We start from the raw sequence: 24,033 nt of genomic DNA, 5'->3' as shown, positions 1-24,033 counted from the left end.
ATTCAAACGACTACTTGTATATGATACATATTTGAAATTTACTAGACGTTATTAATCAATGTACATACATAAAATGTTCAAAAAGATCATCACACATTTTCCAAATTACTTTTAGTCACATTCGTTTTCTCAAATTTGACCAATAAACTCATAAAAAAAAAAAAAATGTTACGATCAACAGTTTATAGGTTTTCACTACCTGTCCATCATTACACACACATCATATATTGAAACAATACATCATACCATACACGTTATATTGATTAAAGTAAAGAAGTAAATACCATACTTGCATTTTATGAAATTACAGAACTGAATATCCATGCAGCAAAGTGTATTAATTCTTGAAAACTTATTTCATACAGATATTATACCACATTGTATGATTTGGAGTAGGTACCTTACCTATTAGTTAGTTACCCATTTATAATAATCAATCAAAATCGGTAATTAAAGCAAAAATAAAGGTAAGTTATCTATCAAACATGCGAATAATCTAATCTCTGCAATGCAATGCTTTAAGTTACTACTACTTCCTCCCTCTGTTGAGCCTCTGCAAGTGATAATTGAGGGTTCCCCAAGGTTTTCTTTTTTTGCCACTCTGCAATGCAAAATAATAAGATATATTAATGAAATACGAAATGAAAATTATTGAAACTTTATTTTTATAAGGAGACCTGTGATTCCAAACAGGTGTCTAGTAGTTGGCGTTGACGAGTGCATTTTTCATCAGAGTTATGATTAAGTGACAAACACCCAAGAAATGTAATCATATCCTTCATACAAGGTTTTGAAAGTCCACCAAACTTCTTTGCGTTTATATGCAGCTCACCAGCTTTTCTCCCCATCTTTACACTCTGATGATAATAATGATCTACATACATATGATCATACAACATCAACCAATAAAATATGATAACTTGTCAAATATCAGTATTATTATTAAAAAGTCCAGAATTCATTAAAGAAAAAATGAAGAAATTACCTGAGATAGATCTATACATAATTTTAATCTAACTATACTCCTGATATCTAATCCTCAATAATGATTGCAGAGGGACGAAATGAAAGACAGAATGTACTTACCTAATTGCTTTAACAAATCCACATTATCTAATTCCAGAAGAAATTCTGTCAATTCGAATTTCTCAAAGCCCTAATTCCCAAAATACAATTGAATCCCCAATGAAAAGCAGTGCATTACACATAAATGTAATACAAACAAACCGGAACGACATCTCGAAACATTAACATCATATAATTACGACTGAACTAACTTGAATTAATAAAATCAGATTGGAAAAAAAAAAAAAAAGATACTTATAAATAAAGGGAGACGAGCTATGTATGAAGAAGTAGAAGAATATAAAGAAACCTGAACCTTCAGGTGGAATAGACAAAGCCGTTTGTCGGAGAGCTTCAACGGCGTATGGTGGAGGCGGCGAGAGGTGAGCGGATAGCAGATGCAGCTGAGACTGGAACAGAGGTTTTCTTGGGGAAAATTAAAAAATAGAAAACGAAAAGAAAAAGAAATATATATTTTCACATTAGACCTTGGATTTTAACAAAGTGATATACAACCACAATTGTTAAGTTCGTTTAAAAATTGATCTTTTTATTTTCGAATTTGTGAAAGGGTTATTGATAAAATTTGGCATTTTGGTTTTGTCATCATTTTGTCCTTTAAGTTTAAATCACGTAAAATTAAACCCTAGCATTTGCAAGTGTATCAATTTTATCACTAGGACATCAATCATCCCAGGTCAGGAATTGGGTCAGGTTAGGTTCACGGGTCACTGGTTGGTGAGTCGGCGGATCAAAATACATCAATCCAATCCAACCCATATATGTATTCAGGTTGGTAGGTCAGAAACATCAACTCAGCACAACCAACATAACATGTTTAATTATACAGGTTTGCGGGTTTACAGGTAGGTTTCATCGACGGTGGTGGGCAGGCGGAGCGCAAGTGTATCGGTAGTTTGCGACTTTCCACCGGTGGGTTGTTGGTGTGTGACGCCTACGGGAGGTGGTACTGATGGGTGAACGACGGTGAAGTAGTAACTTAGTAAGGTAAAGAATAAGAATATTATGTGGTCTTTTTTAATAACAATGAATCAAAGATTGGATTTTTTTATTGAGTAGGGTACCCAACACTCATAAGTCATAATACATAAATGAATATAATTTTTTTTAATATAATTAATATTAGCAGGTTGACCCACAGACTGAAACACATAACCTAACCTGGCCATTAAATAAGCGGGTTGGCGGGTCAAAAATCTCAATCCAAACCCGTTTAATTTCGTATCGTGTTACGACTTGGTTTTAGAATTGTAACCCCTTCGCAGGTATCATGGATGTGTATAATTTGAAACGTGTTAAAATTAGACTATAAACTTCAAAACATATGGACCGTGTTTGGCAAAACTAGCTGGTAGCGAGTAGCAGGTAACGGGAACCGTTTTGTTAAACGTTGCATGAGATAGCTTTTAAATTTAGAGTGTTTTGTTTAAACTAAACGATAAATGCATGTAGTACTAAAAGAGCCTTTTGTTAAAAACGGAGCGTTTTGTCAAACGTTAGAAGATGGAAGCTCTTAAACGCTATGTGCCTAACACGCCTTAAATCAAACCCTTTAATTATTATTATTATTATTATTATTATTATTATTATTATTATTATTATTATTGTTGTTGTTGTTGTTGTTGTTGTTGTTGTTGTTGTTGTTGTTGTTGTTGTTGTTGTTGTTCTTATCATCATCATCATCATCATGTACCCCCTCCCCTTTTTTTGTAACCATGCATATAAGAATTGGCATTACAATGGAAAGAGGAAGCTTCAAATTAGTTATAAATTTTACAATTAAGTTATGGGAAATATGACTAATATGTTGTACACTGATGGTTACGAGTTGGAGCAGTAGGATAGTGGTTACTCGTCAGGAAGTCAAGTGAGCAGCGGAAGCCCTTTTTCTTTTTCTTTTTTGGGCATGGTTTTCCATATAAGGGATTAGTTAAGTGATTATGGTCAATTTGTTTTGGGTACTCTTTTCTCTGTGGATGGCAGTGTTCCTAGTCGAAATGACTTGGGAATATATATCAGATAGGCGATTATTAGTCTTTCAGTATTATTTTTAGGGTTGTCTTCTGCAACCTAGCCAAGGCGGATTTCGAGGATGAAGTCTGATTCAAGTGGAGGAGAATATGATTTCAGTCGATTATTGGAGTTGTCGATTACTACATCAGGATTATTTTTCATCCTCTTATATTCATGGGAAGAAGATATCAAGCATATGATTTTAGAATTTGGGTCGAAAACCTAGTGGAGGACGAGAGCGAAGTTGTAGGTTCTGTCACCACAAAAAATGAGAGATTTAAGGCTTATGATATTCATTTGGAAGATTTGGGTAGTTATTGTTGGCGTGACAAATGTAGGAAAGCATAAGAGGGTTCTTGTGATATGGTTACATTGGGATTTTCTAGATGTTGACAATATAGACGTTTCAATGGAGATTGTAAATTGAGGAAATAAGGGTCTGCTTCCTTTGAAATCAGATAAGTCATGTTCAAGATGGTTGTTTTAGGTGTCTAAAGGAGTAGTTTTGGGACCAACAACTGCCATTATCGTTGGTGTGCGTTAGTTATGAGAATGATGCATTTTGTATTTTGTTGATTCTTGTGATAAGTTGTTTGATGGGAACTTGTGGTCGAGATATGTGGCCAAAGGGCCTTTAGCCTAGCGGTAAGGAGTGATCCTCTCATTTGAGAGCTCATGGGTTCAAGTCTCACTTGAGACACATTTGGTAGTTAGGAGTATATGCATTTTACATTTTCGGGATAATATCGAGGATATATCTACATTTCACAGTTTTTGTGGATGTTTTAGGTGTGTTTGAAGATTGGAGCATGCTTAGGATGTTCGAGAGAAGCTCTACGTGAAGTTTCGGAATTTTCAGAGTTTTATTGAAGAAGTTGGAAAATAAAAAAATGGACATTTCTCACCTTATTACACGGTCCACGCTTTGGCTAACACCGAAATTGTGGTCATGGCTTCTGTATCTCCCGTGTTTTAAGACTAAGCATTAATAGTATGATGTAATAGTTAGGGTCAACAAATGTAACTCATTTTGAATTAATAGAAAGGAATTAATTGAGTATTATGTGAATTATGTGAATTTATGTGTTTTATACTTGTTTATAATGATATAATATGTTAAGAATGAAAATAAGCATCAAAAATAAAATGTTAGATAAACCCGATATCTATTAAGAAAGTTGTAGTGATCGTGACAAGGATTCCGGAGATATAAAGAACGCCGAAATCCGAGTTATAACGAATAAGTTATGACCTATCGAAGTTTCGTGACAAAACTAGTACGAAACTGTGTGGCGTAAAAAGTGAGTTTACGATAAAATGCTTTTTATCCTTAGCGATCTAAACGAAAGTCATAGTATACGTTAAAACAAGAGCGTGCATAAAAAGAACGTCAAAATCTGACTTTGTATGAGGAAGTTATGAATTTTCTATGATTTGGCATAACAGTGTGCAGCCCCGAGTTCGGATTTTAGATCGAGCGATTTTTAGCCGACACAATCTAAATGAAAATCGAAGATCCCATCAATAGCAGCTCAACGATAAAAGCATATATGAAAACGAATGTCAGACGACAAAGTTATGAATTTTTAATAGACTTTTCCTGTCCCAGCCTATTAAAAATATAACTTTAAAAATAAAGTCAAAATTAGCTGACGGAGTCTAGACGAAAGTTGTAGAATACGTCTCCACCTACGCGTAGATATAAAGAACATCGAAAACGGAGCTCGTATGCGAAAGTTACGAATTTTAGAATCGAAGGTGTAAAATGTGAGGCTTGTGCGAGGACTACGCCTAATGTACCATCGGACGCCTCGCGTACGAAGCCTATATGCCCAGCGGTCTCGCATTGCTCAGTCCGAAAGAAGCCACGATGCACCATCAGCAAATCGACACGTTGACGTACGAACCCGCTGCGTACCCTCGTACGCGCAACGTTCCAAGGAATGCCTAGCGTAGACAACAGCCTCGACCTATAAAAGGGGTGTGAGGGCCAACCGATTTTTCACGCCTTTTGCCATCTCTTTTTCTATCTACTCACACTCTCTCTCTAAACCTCCCAAACGCCCCAAGCCTAGGAAACCTCCCTATCACTAGAAGAAAGCACCGGAGTGCCCGAATACTTCGAGAAAAAATGATTTTTCGGTTCGGAACTCTGCCCCCGTAGATCCCAGTTTTCAATCAAACCTCTCGTTTTCGGTTTGAATAGATTTATCATGTACATAACCAATATAGAACTGAATGAAAGTAATATGTTATAAAACTAAGATAAATCAATATAATGTTTATACTTCTCAATCCGTCCACCGGACGGGTATGACACTAGTTACTATGTGCCAGTTAAAACTCATTTATCTTGTGTTTTCTAATTACCATGTTTACTTTATTTATTTATTATTATTATTTTAACAGCTGACATGTTTAATTTTTTTTTTTTTATATATAGATGATGCCAACTATAAACATATAAATACTACCCTATACTTAAAATTCATTTATGTTGTGGTTTTTACTTACTTTATTTATCCGTTAGTTAAAATTCATTTATCTTGTGGTTTTTATTTACTTTATTAGGTATTTATCTAAAAAAGCAACAACTACCGTAAATGTGAAAAAACAAAAAAAACACATTTACATCTTCGAGTGCCTATAAAAAGATTGGTGCAGTGGTTCTAGAGTGCAGATCCCAGCATAAAAACCCTGATCTTGAAGGAAGGAGAAAGAGCACTCAATAATGGAGCCAAGAATGGAAGATCATGAGATTGAAGCTTACAGCAAGAAACATAACTTAGCAGCGGGGAAGCATGTCATTTCATGGAGGGCAAGAAAAAGACATACAATCACCGGAGTGAGTAATTTATAACAATAGAAGTTCTAGTTGGTTGTGCAGTTTATTAGATCGGAAGTAACTTAACGTTTACATATCATAAAGTTTTTGTTAGGGTTTTCTATTATATCACTACTACAAAAAAGAGCATTACCGACGGCCAAAACCGTCGGTAATCCGTCGCTAATAGGCTTTACCAATGGAATTGCAATAGAACAAAATCTGTGGGTATATTCTTGTTGCTAATTGTTAGTAACGGATTTCTGACAGCTATGACAAAATTTTAGCGACTGATTTTTCCGTCAGTAATTAGTAACCGATCAACGACGAAAATACTTTTTCAACAGATTACCGACAAAATGTGTTTGCAACGGATTACTAACGGACTAACACTAAGAGATTACAGACGGAATCTATGAATAACTTACTTACAAGCGACATATCTTTGTGACAGATTAGTGACGGATTTTAGTAGTATAAAAAAATTATAAATTCAAGAAAAAATTAAAAATAATTAAATATTCAACACAAAAAAATCTAAAAACATATATTAAACCTATATTTTAAAACCAACAAATATAAATCCACCAAAAGGATATTCATTATCCATTCATTGATTCATTTTATTATTTTACTTCTTCATGGAAAGACTAAAACAAAAATCATCTTAAAAAGTAACTCCACCACCTCCTTCCTAACAAAGATGTTCCTTGAAATGCCACAATTGATGTCAATGTTTATTTGTATTCACTCCCTACACCCAACACCCAATTGATTAATATATAAAATTACTAGAAGTGATTTTATTCCATTAGTGGCTTATGGGTAAGCAAGCATAAAAAAATTTAGTTAATTTTTAATTTTTTACTTTTAACATCTAATTCTTTTTTTCTTTTCTTTTTCTTCGACCAATAGACAGACAATGGATGATTCTAACTTCACATGGATACATTGTGCTACGAGGTCAATAGAGTAAGCTTACACTTTTCATTTTATATTTATTTTCATATGCTATACAAAGTTATTATTATTATTATTATAAATTGTGTAGGTCAAAGGTTGTTACAACCAGAATGTTTGTTGTATTTGGGGAAGATGTTGCAGAGCTTCCAATAATTGCTACTAGTGAAACCAACCAATAGAAAGTATGTGTATATCATATTACTAGTTTATAACCCGTGAGAACCACGGTTATAAAATTAATTAAACTTTAATAGTTAAAATTTAAAATTATTAATAACTTATTTTAAATAAATTATTAATTAAGAGGTTTTTTTAGTTATATAAAATTATAATCATTGATTTAAATAAATATGTAAAATTATATCACTTTATAATTTGTATTAATTTTATTTTAATTTTTATTCTAATGTTATTAATTTAATGTAATTAGAATGAGAAATTTAAAATTTGAAATTTGAAATGGATAATCAATATGTTGACAAATGGTATGCATTAATTATAAGACATAATAAGGTGAAACATGACAAAAGAAAAATAAAATTGCATTAATTATGAGGCTTAATATGGTGACACATGTCAAAAGGAGATTAAAAACTACTCTTTTATTAGAACTAGGCGTAATCTCACGCGTTGCGCAAGAATGCATTTATGTGGTTAAAATAATTATGGAAAAAAAATAAAAATATGTTGAAATTTATATTTTTCGTCACGTTTTAGGCATTAACCGAATTATCAAATAACATGAAAATTCATCAATTTACATTTTGATACTATCTAATATAGTCCATACCTTATAAACTTATTATTACTTTTAAAATATCCAATATATATTATAAGTTTTTGTATAACATTAATATAATCTACTTTTCTTATGTCTGATAATATTTTTTGGATAAAATAAGAAATAAGTTGTTTTGAATGAGTTGTTAATAAACGATAATGAACTAATAAACTTTGTATTGCACTATTTATATTACACCAAAACATCTAAGGTTTCATATATGAACTTTTAAATATTAAACATTGAAATTAAGAATAAAGTCATACAAAATATATCAATATACATAAATATCATCAAGAGTTTTAAAATAAGTCGATTAGTAAATAAGATATTTAATTTTAATTACATATTTTGCAAGGCGTGCGTTTGACTTTATGTTGGTGCGTCAAGAATCATATTCCTTAATTTGTATCTAAAAAATTATGGTGAATATGAATATAAAATAGATATTACTAAACATCAATATAAATAATTAAAAAGGATATGTGGATCTCCTACCACAAGTTAAAGACAACATACCTCTCTAGTGGTATCGATTTATATGTGAAATTGAATAATTGATGTAGTCATTCTATGTTCACCTTGTTTTCTAATTACATAAACAAATATGAGTAACCAAACATAAAAATATTATCTTTAAGTAGGAAAATTATTTTAGTTAACTAACAAATTAAATAATATAATTTTAAGAGTTAGGAGTTTCAGAACATTAATATTTTTATTAATCAATCAATTAAGTAACACATATTGAAATTTTTACAATCATTATTAAAAAGCATTTGAAATATTAGATTTTAAATTAATTTTGGTTAAAGTGTTTTGACCTCTATTATAATATATATATATATATATATATATATATATAGAGAGAGAGAGAGAGAGAAAGAGAGAGAGAGAGAGATGAAAAATATAACATATGTATGAGTTTTAATTAATTATCTTTTTCAAACGGTACAATTACAAAACAAAAAACAACATATTTAAAATATTTAATTAAATATTTTCGACATCACCATATATAACATATGATCAATATATTAACGATTAAACCACAATATACAACGACTGCATTATAATAATCCAAAAACGAAGAAAATATAAAAACGAATTAGTATAACAAACTTACAAATTAAAAACTCTAATATAATAGCATATCTCCAAAAGTGGTCATAAGACCTCAACCAAACACAAAAACCTTTAAGTTTGTTTTCTTTATGAAATTTGTATATGATTTGTATGCATGTATTCCCAAAAGATTGGCCTTTTTATAGTAAATTTTTCACTAAATGCTAATTAAACATAATATAAGTTATAAAACTTTTGAGTGTTAAATCATAATTAAGAAAACTTTTGAGTTGCATTAGTTAAAAAAAGGATGTTTCAAATGAATGTGGTTTGAGGAAGTTAAAAAAATGGGGTTTCCAATGCATGAGATTCAAGAAAAAATATTACCTTTATAAGTATATATGATAGGGGTTATTCCATTTACATATTTTCAACATTAATGGTTTATTTATTTATTTATTTATATAAAAATGTATGAATACATTGATTGAATTTAGGGGTACTTTCAAGTTTTCTTCAACTGCTAAGGATGGTGGTTCCAGCCGTTGACGATTCAGAAATTTGGTTTTGAGAAAGAAACCCCAACTCAGTGATTATTATATGATTAAGTAGTTTCATAATTCTTATTATAATGTTTTAGTCATTTTCATTATTACAAATAATTTATATTATATATGTGTGGTTCTATTGTAGGGAGTGAATACAAACAAACATTGACATCAATTGTGGCATTTCAAGGAACATCTTTGTTAGGATGGAGGTGGTGGAGTTACTTTTTAAGATGGTTTTTGTTTGTCTTTCCATAGAGAAGTAAAATAAGCAAATGAATCAATGAATGACTAATGAATACCCTTTTGGTGAATTTATATTTGTTAGTTTTAAAATATAGGTTTAATGTATGTTTTTAGATTTTTTTTGTGTTGAATATTTAATTATTTTTATTTTTTTTTAATTTATAATTTTTTATACTACCAAAATCCGTCACTAATCTATCGCTAATTTGTTAGTAAGTTATTCATAGATCCCGTCGGTAATCTGTTAGTGTTATTTCGTTAGTAATCCGTTGCAAACAGTTTCCGTTGATAATCCGTTGAAAAAGTATTTCCGTCGTTGATCGGATACTGACAGAAATATCAGTCGCTAAAGTTTTGTCGTAGCCTTCGGAAATCCATTACTAACAATTAGCGACAAGAATATACCGACAAATTTTGTTCTGTTGCAATTCCGTCGGCAAAGCCTATTAGCAATGGATTACTGACGGTTTTGGACTTTTGGTCGTCGGTAATGCTCTTTTTTGTAGTAGTGATATAATAGAAAACCCTAACAAAAACTTTATGATATGTAAACGTTAAGTTACTTCCGATCTAATAAACTGCACAATCAACTAGAACTTCCATTGTTATAAATTACTCACTCTGGTAATTGTATGTCTTTTTCATGCCCTCCATGAAATAACATGCTTCCCCGCAGTTAAGTTATGTTTCTTGTTGTAAGCTTCAATCTCATGAACTTACATTCTTGACTCCATTATTGAGTGCTCTTTCTCTTTCCTTCAGGACTAGGGTTTTTATGTTGGGATTTGCACTCTAGAACCACTGTACACCAATCTTTTTACAGGCATCCGGAGATGTAAATGTGTTTTTTTTTTCAGATTTCGATAGTTGTTGCCTTTTTTTGATAAATACCTAATAAAGTAAATAAAAACCACAAGATAAATGAATTTCAACTAAAGGATAAATAAATTAAGTAAAAACCACAAGATAAATGAATTTAACTAGAGGGTAGTATTTATATGTTTATAACTAGAAAGGTTACCCCCGCTACGCGGGGGCCAGAAGCAATGTTGTTTCCGAATCGATAAATATGACAGACGTAGAAAATGCAAGGATGAAAAGCCTGGGCTTTGCCCCGGACCGTTTTTTTCATGTTTTTATGAAAAAACGTAAAAAAATTTACTATAAGGACCAGAAGTGTCAAAATGGCTAAAGAATTAAAGGGGTAGAAATTAACAACTTTTTAGCAAAGGGATCAAAGTTGATTGCAAGGACCAAAAGTGTCAAAATGGCTATGAGGAGCAAAAAATTAAAGGGGTAGGAACTAACAACTTTTAAGAAAAAGGATCAAAGTTGATTGCAAGGACCAAAAGTGTCAAAATGGCTAAAGAATGAGTAGCAAATTTGCCAAAAAAAACATCCAAATTTATTATTCTTAACTTTGAAGCCCAACCGGATCAATTCTGCCAAAAAAATTACAAGTTTACTATTTTAAGATATATATATATATATATATATATATATATATATATATATATATATATATATATATATATATATATATATATATATATTAATTGGCATCATTTATAATAAAAAAAATTAAACATGCCAGTTGTTAAAAAATAATAATAAATAAATAAAGTAAACATGGTAACTAGAAAAACACAAGATAAATGAGTTTTAACTGACACATAGTAACTAGTGTCATATCCGTCCGGTGGACGGATTGACAAGTATAAACAATATATTGATTTATCTTAGTATATTACTTTCATTCCTTTATATATTAATTATGTACATGAAAAATCTATCTAATTATCTTTCTATCTTTTGAAATAATATCTATAATTGTGTTGCATACATAAGATAAAATAAACAACACGTTCAATTTAAGACTAAAAAACTAAAATATTATTCATTGTAGATCTGAAAGTCAACATTCTTATCGATTCAGATAAAACCACCCAGAAGGACAAACCTAGTAAGATACTTTAACGTATGGTACCTAAACAATAATGTGTTTCACCATAAGGACCAAAAAAACATGAATGTACTACGTGATTTCATACATTTAAAACTCTCGAACCATAAATATGTCTAAAAATTATTATGAAAAGCGTAATCCAGTTTATAATTTCAATTAAGAAAATAACATAATTTTTATTGAATATAAGATTAATGTCATAAATTGATACAAATATATTTGTTTTATACAAATGATCATTGTTTTTAAAACTACAACCAGAAGGGTATCTTGTGAACAAAAAAGTTCCAGTTCATATTTCGAAATTATTTTTTTTTAAAATGGTGATCTGTGAAATGTACTTTTTTTGATTGTGTAATTATATATTTAATATTCATTTCTAAATCTACATTTTTGTTGTGATTTGTGAATGTACTTTTTTTTGTTTGCCTACTTATATATTTAACATTCATTTCTAAATCTTCATTTTTTTTTATTTTTTTTTTATTTTCTTATTTAACCGTTGTACTATGAAAGTACAATTGTTTAATAAGAAAAACAACATAATTTTTTTTTGAAAATATGAATTAAAAACGAAAGTATGATGCTATATTTGAAAGTACAATGCTTAAATAAGAAAATAACATGATTTTTTGTGAAAATAATAATTAAAAATTAAAGTATGATGCTAGATTTGAAAGTACAATGAATAAATAAGAAAAATAACATCACTTTATTGAAGATTGATACAAATATATTTGTTTTTATACAAATCATCACTGTTTTTAAAAATACAACCAGAAGGGTATTTTGTGAAAAAAAAAAAGTCCCATTTCATATTTTGATGTTATTTTTTCAAAAAAATGGTGATTTGTGAAATGTACTTTTATTAGTTTTTCTAATTATCTATTTAACATTCATTTCTAACTCTTTATTTTTTTAATTTTTTGTTTTATTTTATTATTTAACCATCGTACTTTGAAACTACAATGGTTTAATAAGAAAAAAAAACATAATTTTTTTGAAAATATGAATTAAAAAAGAAAGCATGTTGCTATATTTGAAAGTACAATGCTTATTAAAGAAAATAACATAATTTTTTGTGAAAATTATAATTAAAAATTAAATATGATGCTATATTTGAAAGTACAATGCATAAATAATAAAAACAACATTATTTTTATTGAAAATGGATACAAATATATTTGTTTTATACAAATCGTCATAGTTTTTAAAAGTACAACCAGAAGGGTATTTTGTGAATAAAAAAGTTCCGGTTCAAATTTTGATGTTATTTTTTCAAAAAAATGTTGATTTGTGAATTTTTTTTTGTTTGTCTAGTTATATAGAGTATAACATCCTACTTTCAACTTCTTTTTATTACAACATCGTACTTTCATCACAACAACGTGATATTTATCATAATATTATGACAAATCTAGTTATAGTTTCTTTTCTAGCATCATACTTTCATGTGTTCTTATTTTAGCATTGTATTATGACAACTTTATCCAATATAGTTATATCATTCAAATAAAGTTGTTTTTTGTTAATTTTATTTTTTTTATACAATGCATTAGGAGCAATGTGGCGGGCTGCTAATGTGACGATGAATTGTTTTTTTTTTTTTTTTTTTTTTAAGAATAGATTTTTCCATTGATTGTTTTTTAATCATCGAGAATCATTAATAACATTTTAGTGATTAGTCGTATTCCAATACAAAAACAATGTATTAGTAAGTAGTTTATATTTAGGTTTGGATTTTAGGTTGATCTTATTACACATATCTATCATTAATTTGATATCTTATATAATTCTCTCTTTCTTTCGATATATATATATATATATATATATATATATATATATATATATATATATATATATATATATATATATATATATATATACAGAGAGAGAGAGTTAGGTTCAAATGTTTCTAGCAAGTAGTGTGTGCTTAAATGCACCAATGAGAATTTAGGAAACAATAAATCATTAATTAAATTAAAAAAGGGTATAATGGTAAACTTAGTATATCTAATTATGGTAAAAAAAATCATTCAATTAATCTCTCCTTAATTACTTAAACCCTAAAAAACCAACATCCCTTTATTAGTCGTCGCTCACAAAATTATTTCGCCTCCCCACCGCCGTTTCTTCGATTTCGCCATTGTGCAACACCGAGCAGCGGTATGTATGAAGATTTAGGCCTTATTTTCGCATTCACTTCTTCTTTAACACACAGGTCCTTGGCGAAGCTCTCTACTTCTTTTAACGCTAAACCTCTCATGGCGTTTTCTGATCGTCCCAGAAACAGCCAAGGAGATACTAAACAGCTCGGCGTTTACTGATCGTCCGGTGAAAGAGTCAGCGTACGAACTGTTGTTTCACCGTGCCATGGGTGTCTCTCCCTACGGTGACTACTAGTGTAACCTTCGAAGAATCTCTTCGACCCATTTGTTTAGCCCTTAGAGGGTTGCTGGGTTTGGGGCTTTCAGGCAAAACATCGGGTTAAAAATGGTTAGTCAAGTTTTGTCATCAGTGGAGGAAAATGATGTCGTGGAAGTTAAAAAGATCCTCCATCTCGCTTCCTTAAACAATGTCATGATGTCTGTGTTTGGAAAATACTACGATGATTTTAGTGAAAACGGTGGCAGTGGCGATGGACATGAGCTAGAGAAGCTTGTCAGCAAAGGCTATGAACTTCTCAGAATCTTCAACTGGAGCGACCATTTTCCGATCGTAAGGTGGTTTATTTTCAGGGGATTTCAACAGCTCTTATTTTGGACTTTAACAAGGGTCAATTTGTTCATGTTTTAAGTGCACTAATTTTATTTTAGTTATGTGAAAATGGTGGCAGTGGCACTGATTTTATCCAAGACTATTTGATTTTATTTTAATGATAGATGGTTCTTGATTTTCCATTTGTTCTTGATATTTGATTGTTCTAAACTTGTCTTTGATGATAAGGATTAAGCTGACATTCTATCAGAATTTGCATGAAGAGGGTTAAGTTGGGGATTTTTTTCATATCAGAATGCAAACACATGTTCATTTTATGAGAATATAAATATTACATAAAACATGTGTTGCTAGTAATTCTATCAGAATACATTTATACATGCTTTAGAATGTTTAGATATATGTTATTCATTTGATTGTTAATGAATTGAGAGGATAAAAATATGTTAATTTTTTTATTCATATCTTCCGATTATGGTTTTGGTTAATTATTTATATGTTGATAATAAATTCTGCTAGAATTTTACTGTTTTATTTTGACAAAATTTTAATATTTATATGTTTATAATGTATTCTAAAAGAATTTTACTGTTGCATTCTAACAGAATTTGTGATAGAAATGGCTTGAAGAATGGCTTGAAAAATTGATGGGAAAGGTTTGAAGAATGAATTAAATAATGATCACACTCAATGTTTAAGCATGTTGTTATTTTTTAAGAATTACACTTGTTATTCTTTCAGAATGTTGTTATTATTCAAAGAATCACAATTATTTATTTGGTATATTATTAGTTCAACAATCTATTTTGTGTATTCTTTTCAGAATGTATTTAGTAGTTTATGATTGACATTATTTTATTCTGACAGAATATGTTACAATGTGGTTATTTTTCAAACACGGATTCTAGAACTTTGTTATTATTCAATAATATTCCAATAGAATTATGTTAGAATTAAAATTGAATTAATTAAAAAAATCATATTTTTAAAATTAAGAGAATTAATTATCCATAAATATCCGAAAATTTCCTTTTATAATTGTAGTTAATTGTCCAAAATACCCTTTTGCTAAAATTTGTGTGATTATATGGTATATGCTATCTCATTGTAATATCATACACTCTCAAATCATGTCCATTCATGAATTCATCATTTGGTCCAGATTTGTGCATTCTGACACACAATAGTTAGTAAAACAAAATAACCTAAGCCTATATATATATATATATATATATATATATATATATATATATATATATATATATATATATATATATACTAGGTTAAAACCCGTGGAAACCACGGGTAATAAAAAAAATGATATTGATGATTAAAAATAATGATGGAACATCAATTTTTTATTAAAATTTTATTAAATTAAGTTAATGATTTTGATAGAAAGGATATAAATTTGAATAAAGTGTAAAAAAAAAAAAGACAATCAATCATGCAAATAGCATTGATATACAAGAATTTTAATATAACAAAAACATAATAAAAATAAATTAACAAAACACAATAAATTTAAAAAATTCTTTACTGCTCTCACGTAAATTGAAACCCCTCTTGTTTATCCATATTGGTCTTCCTCGTATTTAACAAATATAATAAATTCTTACTAATTAAAATAAAAAGCCTCTTACACATACAAATTTGTTAACCTTTTATCTTATAATGTAGGGCTTCCAAAGTCAAATTCAAAACCGACAATAAACCTTTCCCCTTGATTCCTATCTACTATCATATCCAAACAACAAACCAAAAAGCATATTGTGAAAATTTTCAATTTTGACATTATTGTTTTAAACAAACACATTTCCTTCAAGAATGAGCAACATAATTACTTTTATGATAAAAATTAAACGAGTTAGGTTACATTGTTATCCAAATTAATTGGTTACCAATAAAACCTAATAAATAGAAAATAAAATAATGGGCGAACAAGATTTCTTCTAAGCTTGTCTTGATCTTAATATATTATTTTTATATTTTAATTGGTTTTTAGAACATACTAATTTTGGAAGTGAAATTGATTATATCGGTTCTTAAGATTTTGAAACCGATCTATAAATCACTTGAAATTCTCCGGTTTCTAGATATTTAAAAATATTTTATTCTCAAAAGTTTAAATAAATTAACATTCCTAATTTAATGTAAGTATAAGAAGAATGAGTTGGTTTTGCAAAAAAAATGTTTACATGTTTGGTAATCTATGATATCATCAACCATTAGTAACATCAAATTTATGAACACCAAGTAGAAGAAGATAAGATCATACTTCGCACACCAAGAAATAACAAAAGCATTGGGATATTATAACAGACTGAAAAGTGAAAAATTCTATATTTCTTGTGTTTAGCCCAAACTTGTAAGGATAGATGCAAGAAATAGAAACACACTTTGACTTATTTGGACGATATTTTTCAAAGTACAATGTTGTAATAGGAAAAGTTAAAGTAGAATCCTATTATTAAAAATAAGTTAAAAGTAAATTATTAATATCTTAATCTAACCAAATATGTCTGGATAAATGATGCTGAAGGATAAAAGAAAATTTCCCTCACACTTTGCTATATGAAAGAAAAAAAAAATAAAGGGCTAAATGCAAGATAAATAATCAAAATTGGTTACATTGGTACATAATATGTTTGTAACTCATGATGTTTTTTTTTCTGGATTAGGATTAGATGAATTATGTTTAAAATAGATCTAAAAGAAATCCCATCACGTTTTACTATCTTCCTTCCAAGTAGTTCAAATTAATCATGCATTTACACTGTAATAATTAAATTTAACTCAAGTCGTCTAAAAATGATAGAAATAATTTTAAATTTTAAAGCAAGTGTAAAATCATTGACGCTGAAATTAATTCCTAGCTAAAAATTTACTCTTTAGCTTCTTTTACCTTTGTTTAAGACATACAACCAAAATCAGAGTAGACACACAATCTATACCAGATAGTCTTTTTTGAGTTTTTGTAGTCTTTGGCATATAGGTTGACCCACTTCTTCGCACACCTAAAAACCAACAAACAAATTTCAATCAACAATAAAAAAAAATTAAGCAAATATGTGGATGAATATGCTCTAACTGAGTTAAATTTTCTAAGTAGAATGCTATAATAAAGAGGAATAAAAATAATATGCTATAATAAACAAATCAGCATAAGTAATTAAGTATGTTGCTAATTCTTGCATTTAACTCTAAAAACAAATTAGTAAACAAAGATAATTTAGAGAAGTACTTAAAAGTGGATACCTTTTGGAGTTTGTTATAGAAATATGTATTGAAAAAAATGCAAATTTGCTTATATTTTTTCTGATGATGTCATCTGTTGAAGATATCTAGCCGAAAAAAAGCAAGTCATGTCGGCTACTTGGACATATTTTTGAAGGGTATATATGTAAAATACTTTTTTTAATTGTTAAAAGATGAAATGATAAATTTCCCGTATATAAAAGTTCATGATAGTTGATGAAAGGTATGTCTGAGGAGTAAGACAATTCATAACTCTACAAATAACTTCAACTGAATCCTGGTCATCCTTGTCAACTCAGAAGCCAAGGGTAAAATGGTAAATAAATGGAAATATGCTTAGAATCGTAACAAAAAGAAGTATGTTAAGTGATAAATATCCAATTTATTAGAGGAAATTGTGTGGTTCACCTTCAAGGGTAATAGAATATAAATTCTTGCATACCGAAAACGAAAATTACATCAAATACATTGACTGTATTTGATCATAAAATATTTAAAAAAAATGGAAAAATGTACCTATCATCTAATATTTCCACAACAGGCTTCTTGTAAGCTGATAGCTAAGGTGAAATGAAAAGAAATATATAATGTCAGTTTTATATAAATGGATTAAAAGGATACAGGTTATATAAAAGCCTTATCATTTGTCTTCCATCAATTTCAAATATGTTGACATGAATTCAGATTTCATATTCTCTGTGTAACAATAAATATGGAATCATAATGAAACTAAAAATTGGGTAAACTTTGAAAGATAGAAAACTGTAAGGATTGAAGAAAGAATTTACCGGCATTTGATCACCAAATGTTAACAATATACCCATTTGAAGTATCACGAATATAATTCGCATTGATAGCAATTAGCAAGGTCATTTGTAATGCATGATTTTAAGGGTAGAATTGAATGGTATCAAAAAATATGTAGATTTTATAGCGGGCATACCTTAAATTGAGGGCTGCAATCTTGAAATTTGAATCAGTAATGAAATGATTTTTCAACAATCATAGCTAATTGAAATCAAAGAGCTTCACAAGGTTCTTGACTCATAATCATCTTCTAAGAAATAAACCTACTGAATTTATTCAATTGAGTTGCAAAAGGGTTGGCCTATTTACATCACGACTATTGTTCCCATCATACTTATTACTTATGAAAATTAGACTAACAACCCTAATCAAAACAAACCATAGAGAAAAGATAAGAATTACCTCTCTTTATAAAAATTGAAATCTTACTTATGTCTCCTAAGTGAAAGATACTTTCGCAACTCTAGCTGAAACCTGCAATCCAGGTGGAAATCACCTAAAAAATAGTGCACAGATGAAATTTTAACAAACTAAAACAGGAAAAAATAATCCCATTTGAGTTAAAAATATGCATAAATAACCCATTCACAAACCTTTGCCTTTGTTCCATCATCTTCTCTAAAGAATTCACCTCAACTTTATCAAATTTTAAAAATAGTTTGACCCAGTTTTTGACCATATCTTTGACAGAGAGCTCAACCGGGAAGAGGGGTGAGGATAGAATGTGCTTAACTGCGTCTGGTCTGTAAATGGAAAAATTCAGAGTCCAAAACCGTAATCTTAGCAAATAAAATACTGAAAATACATCAATTTCATCCAAAAAAAAATACCGAAAAGACTTCAATTTCATCCCACCCGGAAACATCAAGGGGAAGGGTAGAAAGACAAACCTAAATTTCAAACCGAATTATCGGAGCTGGGAGGGTGGAGACGGCGCCATAGCTTCACGACCTAGACATCGCCTTGAATCCAGAGAAGAAGAATAAGGATAACCATTAATGATTAACCATTGATTGGATCGAGGGTTTGAATGGGACAAGTATTGAACCGAATTTTACCATAGAAGCCATGCTCTATCGATTTCAATTTTGGATAGATTACGTTCCTTATTTGTAAAAAAATTTATCGTGATTTCAAAACAGATTAAGAACTGTTGAATTCAAAAAATCAGGGATCAGATAAGGAAACACTACAGAAAATCAGGAAGAGAATGAAGACCGAAAGATAAGTAGAGCACCGATTCAAATCCCTGATTTTTGGATTTTAAACAGTGAAGATCATGTTCCTGATTTTTCTGAGGGATGAGTAAAATTGACCAAATGGTAATTTTGGAAATTCACTTAGAAAAAAGAGCGGGAAAAATCGATTTAGGGAGGCTGATTGATTGCTGGTTTTATTTATTAGAATAGGGGAGGGGATATATATATATATATAATTTTCGTATGACAAATAACCCATAATTATTACTTTTACTTTTCTTACCAAAGCTAGAATGGAAAAGAAGCATCATACTTTAAGTTGCAAATGTGCTCCATAAAGTATGATACTTGTATTTATGATTTTACTTAAAAAAACATAAGGGTATTTTGGAAAAATTTTCTAAAAACTGGCTCATTGCTCATAATTTTACATAAAAACTAGAGTATTTTTGGGACAAAGCAATTGAAAATCAAAAAAAAAAAAGAGTTACAAATAAGTGCTCCTAAATTAGGCAAAAGTTAGCATCATTAATAATAGATTATCCCATTACCATTTTCAAAATATGTGTAATGAGATTGATTACTTCTTTTTTTTTTTTTTTTTTTCAAAATGGATAGTTGGAAATTTTAATGAATAATATATTATACCAAGTTAAATAATTAGTTAGCATAGTTCTTTTTACAATTAAAATTAATAAACATTTAGCAATTAAAACTTACCAAGATACATTCATAGCGTGTAAGTGGAGAAGGTGTTGATGTACAAATACATTGTCTCATTAAACTTTATAACTGATGAAAGTAACATTAAAAAAACAATTTCTTACATGTAGAAGGGCTAATTTTTATTACGCCACATTATCTTAACATTATATTACTTAAACCAATTTTGAATCCCGCTCATTACACTTTCTATTATTTTCAGCATGAAACAAAAGAATTGGAATCATAATCACAAATTCCTAACTTTGAAACTTTACCATCAGAAGAGTAAGTATACAATGGTTTCAAATAAATGGAAGAAACATGAAAGTACTTATATAGCATTACAAAAAACAATAAAATTATCCTCAAGTGTACAAAAAAAAAAGATGTAATAAAAGAAAAAAAAAAGTTCACTTGTAAATTGACCAATTGTAGTGAAGTAGAAATAGAGCATTCTGAAAAAGTCAAACATTTCACCAACTTTGTACACGTCCTTGCTTAAAACTCCATTTCCACCTACGACTTTGCCTTCAAACAGGGCTATTTGATTTAACCCAACGTCTCTTCCTTTACCAACCCACATGGAAAGATTAGATAAAAATAAAATAAATATAATATAATTATGAATTATCTGGAACCTGCAATATATATATATATATATATATATATATATATATATATATATATATATATATATATATATATATATATATATATATATATATATATATATATATATATATATCAATCACTCAAAAAGAATCAAAATTTCTATTTTTTGAGTTTATACATAAGAAGGTAAAGACAAAGGGTAATTAATTATGGTAACTCTGACTTACTTGGAGGATATGCCAAAACATGTTGTTCCAATGTAACAAAACTTGTCTCTTGGTTGGACATAAACCATGCCATGGAAGAAACACTATATCAATATATCATCATATATGTAACGTTAGGATTTGATCTAAACCTTCATGATAATGGAACTGATAAGCCTTCAAAACTGTCATTCCTCCTTTCTCAAGCATTTCTTCTCCCTAAACATACACACAAAGATTAAAAAAAACATCTACGAATCTATGATATGATCATAGTTCATGGTTATGATGGAAAGCAAAGAAAAAAACGAAACTTCCTTGTGGCTTTTATAAGAACATTAAAACTAAACAACTTTGAATTTGCTTCAATTAGAAATAAGTAACTCAATAGAGAATATTAAGTTCTAAACGACTTTATCACATTAAGAATCATAACAACTTTTATTTTTTTGAGACAAGAAAAAACTTTTCTTTTCCTTATGATTGCACTCAAAAGAAATATACCATACAACATCTCTGTCTATTTATGTTGATTTCTACAACTAAAAGCAAACCCAAAAAAGAGATATATTTAACTATCATATTATTTGTTCCATCACTAACAACAAAAAAAAAACTAGCAAGAAACATATTTGAAGATTGAATTACCACCTGATGCACGACTCCTCTTTTTGATTCTCCTTCTTGTTCACCCACACACAAGCAACAACCAATCAAGTGCAGTCTCATACATATCACAAAAATAGACAAATCATTATGTGCATAAACAATTTAGAAAATTAAACAAATAACCCAGAAGTCAAAATTGTTACTTTAACAAAAGCATAAGCATATGGAAGATGATTGATTAATGGAGGATGATCATAGAGTTGAGAAAAATGTAAACGATGATGCAGAGGAAGTGCAAATCATCATCATCTTCTCATTGTGTTATTCAATTCACCTGTTTCGGTAATTAACATCAAAAATCCCTTAAATCAGAACCGTAACATGCACAAATCATAGACGATTACATGAAACTAACATCATAAAACTGGACAAAGGAATCACGAACAAAATTTCATTAACTTATAAAAACAACTAAAAGTTGATACGATGTATTTGAAGAAACCGATTAATCCAAATGAAAAATGAATCAAAAATCACATGTTAACGAAAACAACAAAGATATTCAAGCAGAAATTTTAGATATAGTGAGGAAGAGGCAAGAATGGGGGTAGCATATGTAGAGAAGGGGATGTGGGAAAGCAAAACCCCTAACCTGATACCCTAAATCAAACGCTCTCCCTCTGTAATTTGTTGGTATAAATACCATACAGAGAGTAGTTGGAGGAGCACAAAGTCAGGGGAAGGTGGGAGAAGATTTGGGGAAGAATGCGTCGACACTAATCCTATTCTATACTCTATCCAACACCATCGATCTTCATATGTTCTTACAAAGGAAGCAATTTTCCTTGATTTTTATGCATTTGAAACCCCAAAAATTTCTTATTTCCTTGATTCTTATGCATTTGAAACCCCATAATTTAATTAATACCACTCAAAAGATTTTTTAATAATGATTATTAATTGGTTCTTTAATGTAAAAATAACATGAACATCATTAAACATAACAATACCGAGTATAAATACGGTGAATAATAGGAACATCTTTATCATATTTTGCAAGGATTATGGACCTTTAAAGAAGAAAAAAAGACTCTTATGAGTGTATTGTTTTTCATATAAATTTCAATATATATTTTTTGTTTTTACCAACTGGTCACTGTATGGTTGTTTTCGGTATGTCACATGTTATATTCGGGGTAAAAACTATTACATAAAGATGCACTATTCCATTCACTACAGGTACTATATTCTATTTAGCATACAGGTACGGTAAATTTTTTTGAAAGGAAAGGCTATACACCATCCCTTTCTTATAAGTTTTTATTATTGAGGGTAAATTTGAATTGGTGAATGGAACAATCAAGGGTGATGATTTAACTTCAAGTTTTACGATTCCAACTCTACTTATTATGTAATATGTATAATTTTTTGAATTGATTTATAAACACTCCAAGATTGAACAAATATTTAAGTTGAATATTACCTCACATTTGAATAATATGCAAGTTTTTGTGCTGAAGTTCATATTGAGATGTATAAATTCACTTTAATGAGCTCAAAAGTTTATCGCATTTTGAGAAAATTGGTAGTTTTTTTTGTTATATATTCTATAAGTTGTTTTAATGAAATATTTGAATGTGTTGATGTTTTTAAAGATGATGCCCAAAACTTTACTCTTTACCATCGTTAATTTTTGTTTGTTTGTTGTATAAGTTGTATATTTTGGTTTTTAATTCTATTTTTTTTTTTCTGTTCACATGGTTCATATTCTTGAAAATGATCAATGCAATGATTTTCTTAAATCAACACTAATTGAATAATGAATTAAACATATTAGTCGCAATAAAACAATATTTGAGCTTTTATTAAAAGACACATAGCTCGAACAACCTACTTGCCCAATTTAAACCTACAAAAAATTCTTAATAATTAATAATAGAAATGATAATAAATTTTGAAATTATAAAACAAACATCTAACAAAAAGTACTAGTATTGTTAAAAATATGAATTTTTTTAGTTATTCACTAATCTTGGATTTTATTTTATAATAAATGTCTTCTTATTGCATATTATTCATTTGAAAGTTACACAAGCTTTTGAACTTTCACATAAGTTTTTTTTAACTTAATTAAATCATTCACTTTAACCTCATTAATTTGATCTTTTTAATACATTAAAATCATTTATTAGTCTAAGTTAAAACAAACTCTTCAGTATTCCACCAAGTATATACATATATGTTATTGGTTGACATAAATATGGTTTCAAATGACAAGCATACATCAAACATCATAGAAATATTTTTCTAATAGTTAAAAAGATATTTATATATTTAAATATAAAACATAAACCGAAATGTATACTTCATTAAATGTCAATGTAGAGTGAAGCCACTTAGTAGAGGTTTTGTCTTTTAAATTGGATA

General features: G+C 29.1%; 1 protein-coding gene and 2 long non-coding RNA genes across 4 annotated transcripts; all 3 read right to left on the bottom strand.

Moving 5' to 3' along the window:
- Window positions 1–254: 254 nt before the first annotated feature.
- LOC145029197 (uncharacterized) lies at window positions 255–1,509 on the bottom strand. Of its 2 annotated transcripts, none has more exons than XM_078977797.1 (3): window positions 1,376–1,509; window positions 678–874; window positions 255–601 (listed from the first exon to the last, which is right to left on the bottom strand). In XM_078977797.1, the coding sequence occupies exons 2-3, from the start codon at window positions 846–848 to the stop codon at window positions 530–532; spliced, it is 243 nt and encodes an 80-aa protein (XP_078833923.1). In that variant the 5' UTR covers window positions 849–874; window positions 1,376–1,509; the 3' UTR covers window positions 255–529. The 2 variants fall into 2 exon arrangements, with proteins under 2 accessions (XP_078833923.1, XP_078833924.1); XM_078977798.1 differs by having other exon boundaries at window positions 1,382–1,509.
- Window positions 1,510–16,817: 15,308 nt separating this feature from the next.
- On the bottom strand, window positions 16,818–19,641 carry LOC145029196 (uncharacterized). Its single transcript, XR_013676411.1, has 4 exons — window positions 19,166–19,641; window positions 18,869–19,018; window positions 17,985–18,771; window positions 16,818–17,227 (listed from the first exon to the last, which is right to left on the bottom strand). It is a non-coding gene; the product is annotated as an uncharacterized LOC145029196 (long non-coding RNA).
- An 849-nt stretch (window positions 19,642–20,490) lies between these two features.
- On the bottom strand, window positions 20,491–22,444 carry LOC145031995 (uncharacterized). The gene is made up of 5 exons (XR_013677060.1): window positions 22,259–22,444; window positions 21,649–21,940; window positions 21,150–21,216; window positions 21,019–21,101; window positions 20,491–20,746 (listed from the first exon to the last, which is right to left on the bottom strand). It is a non-coding gene; the product is annotated as an uncharacterized LOC145031995 (long non-coding RNA).
- Window positions 22,445–24,033: the final 1,589 nt, after the last annotated feature.

This window comes from Lactuca saligna, chromosome 2 (genome assembly GCF_052625555.1).
Source record: "Lactuca saligna cultivar CGN05327 chromosome 2, ASM5262555v1, whole genome shotgun sequence".
Taxonomy (NCBI): Eukaryota; Viridiplantae; Streptophyta; class Magnoliopsida; order Asterales; family Asteraceae; genus Lactuca; species Lactuca saligna.
The sequence above is the reverse complement of the archived record's forward strand: the minus strand, read 5'-3'. Positions and strand labels throughout refer to the sequence as shown.

What these genes read in the sequence shown, in the direction of transcription:
- LOC145029197 (XM_078977797.1), bottom strand. Translation starts at nt 848, where the DNA reads ATGGGGAGAAAAGCTGGTGAGCTGCATATAAACGCAAAGAAGTTTGGT. An exon ending in ACACCTGTTTGGAATCACAG is followed by an intron (nt 602 to 677) that starts GTCTCCTTATAA and finishes TTTGCATTGCAG; the next exon opens with AGTGGCAAAAAAAGAAAACC.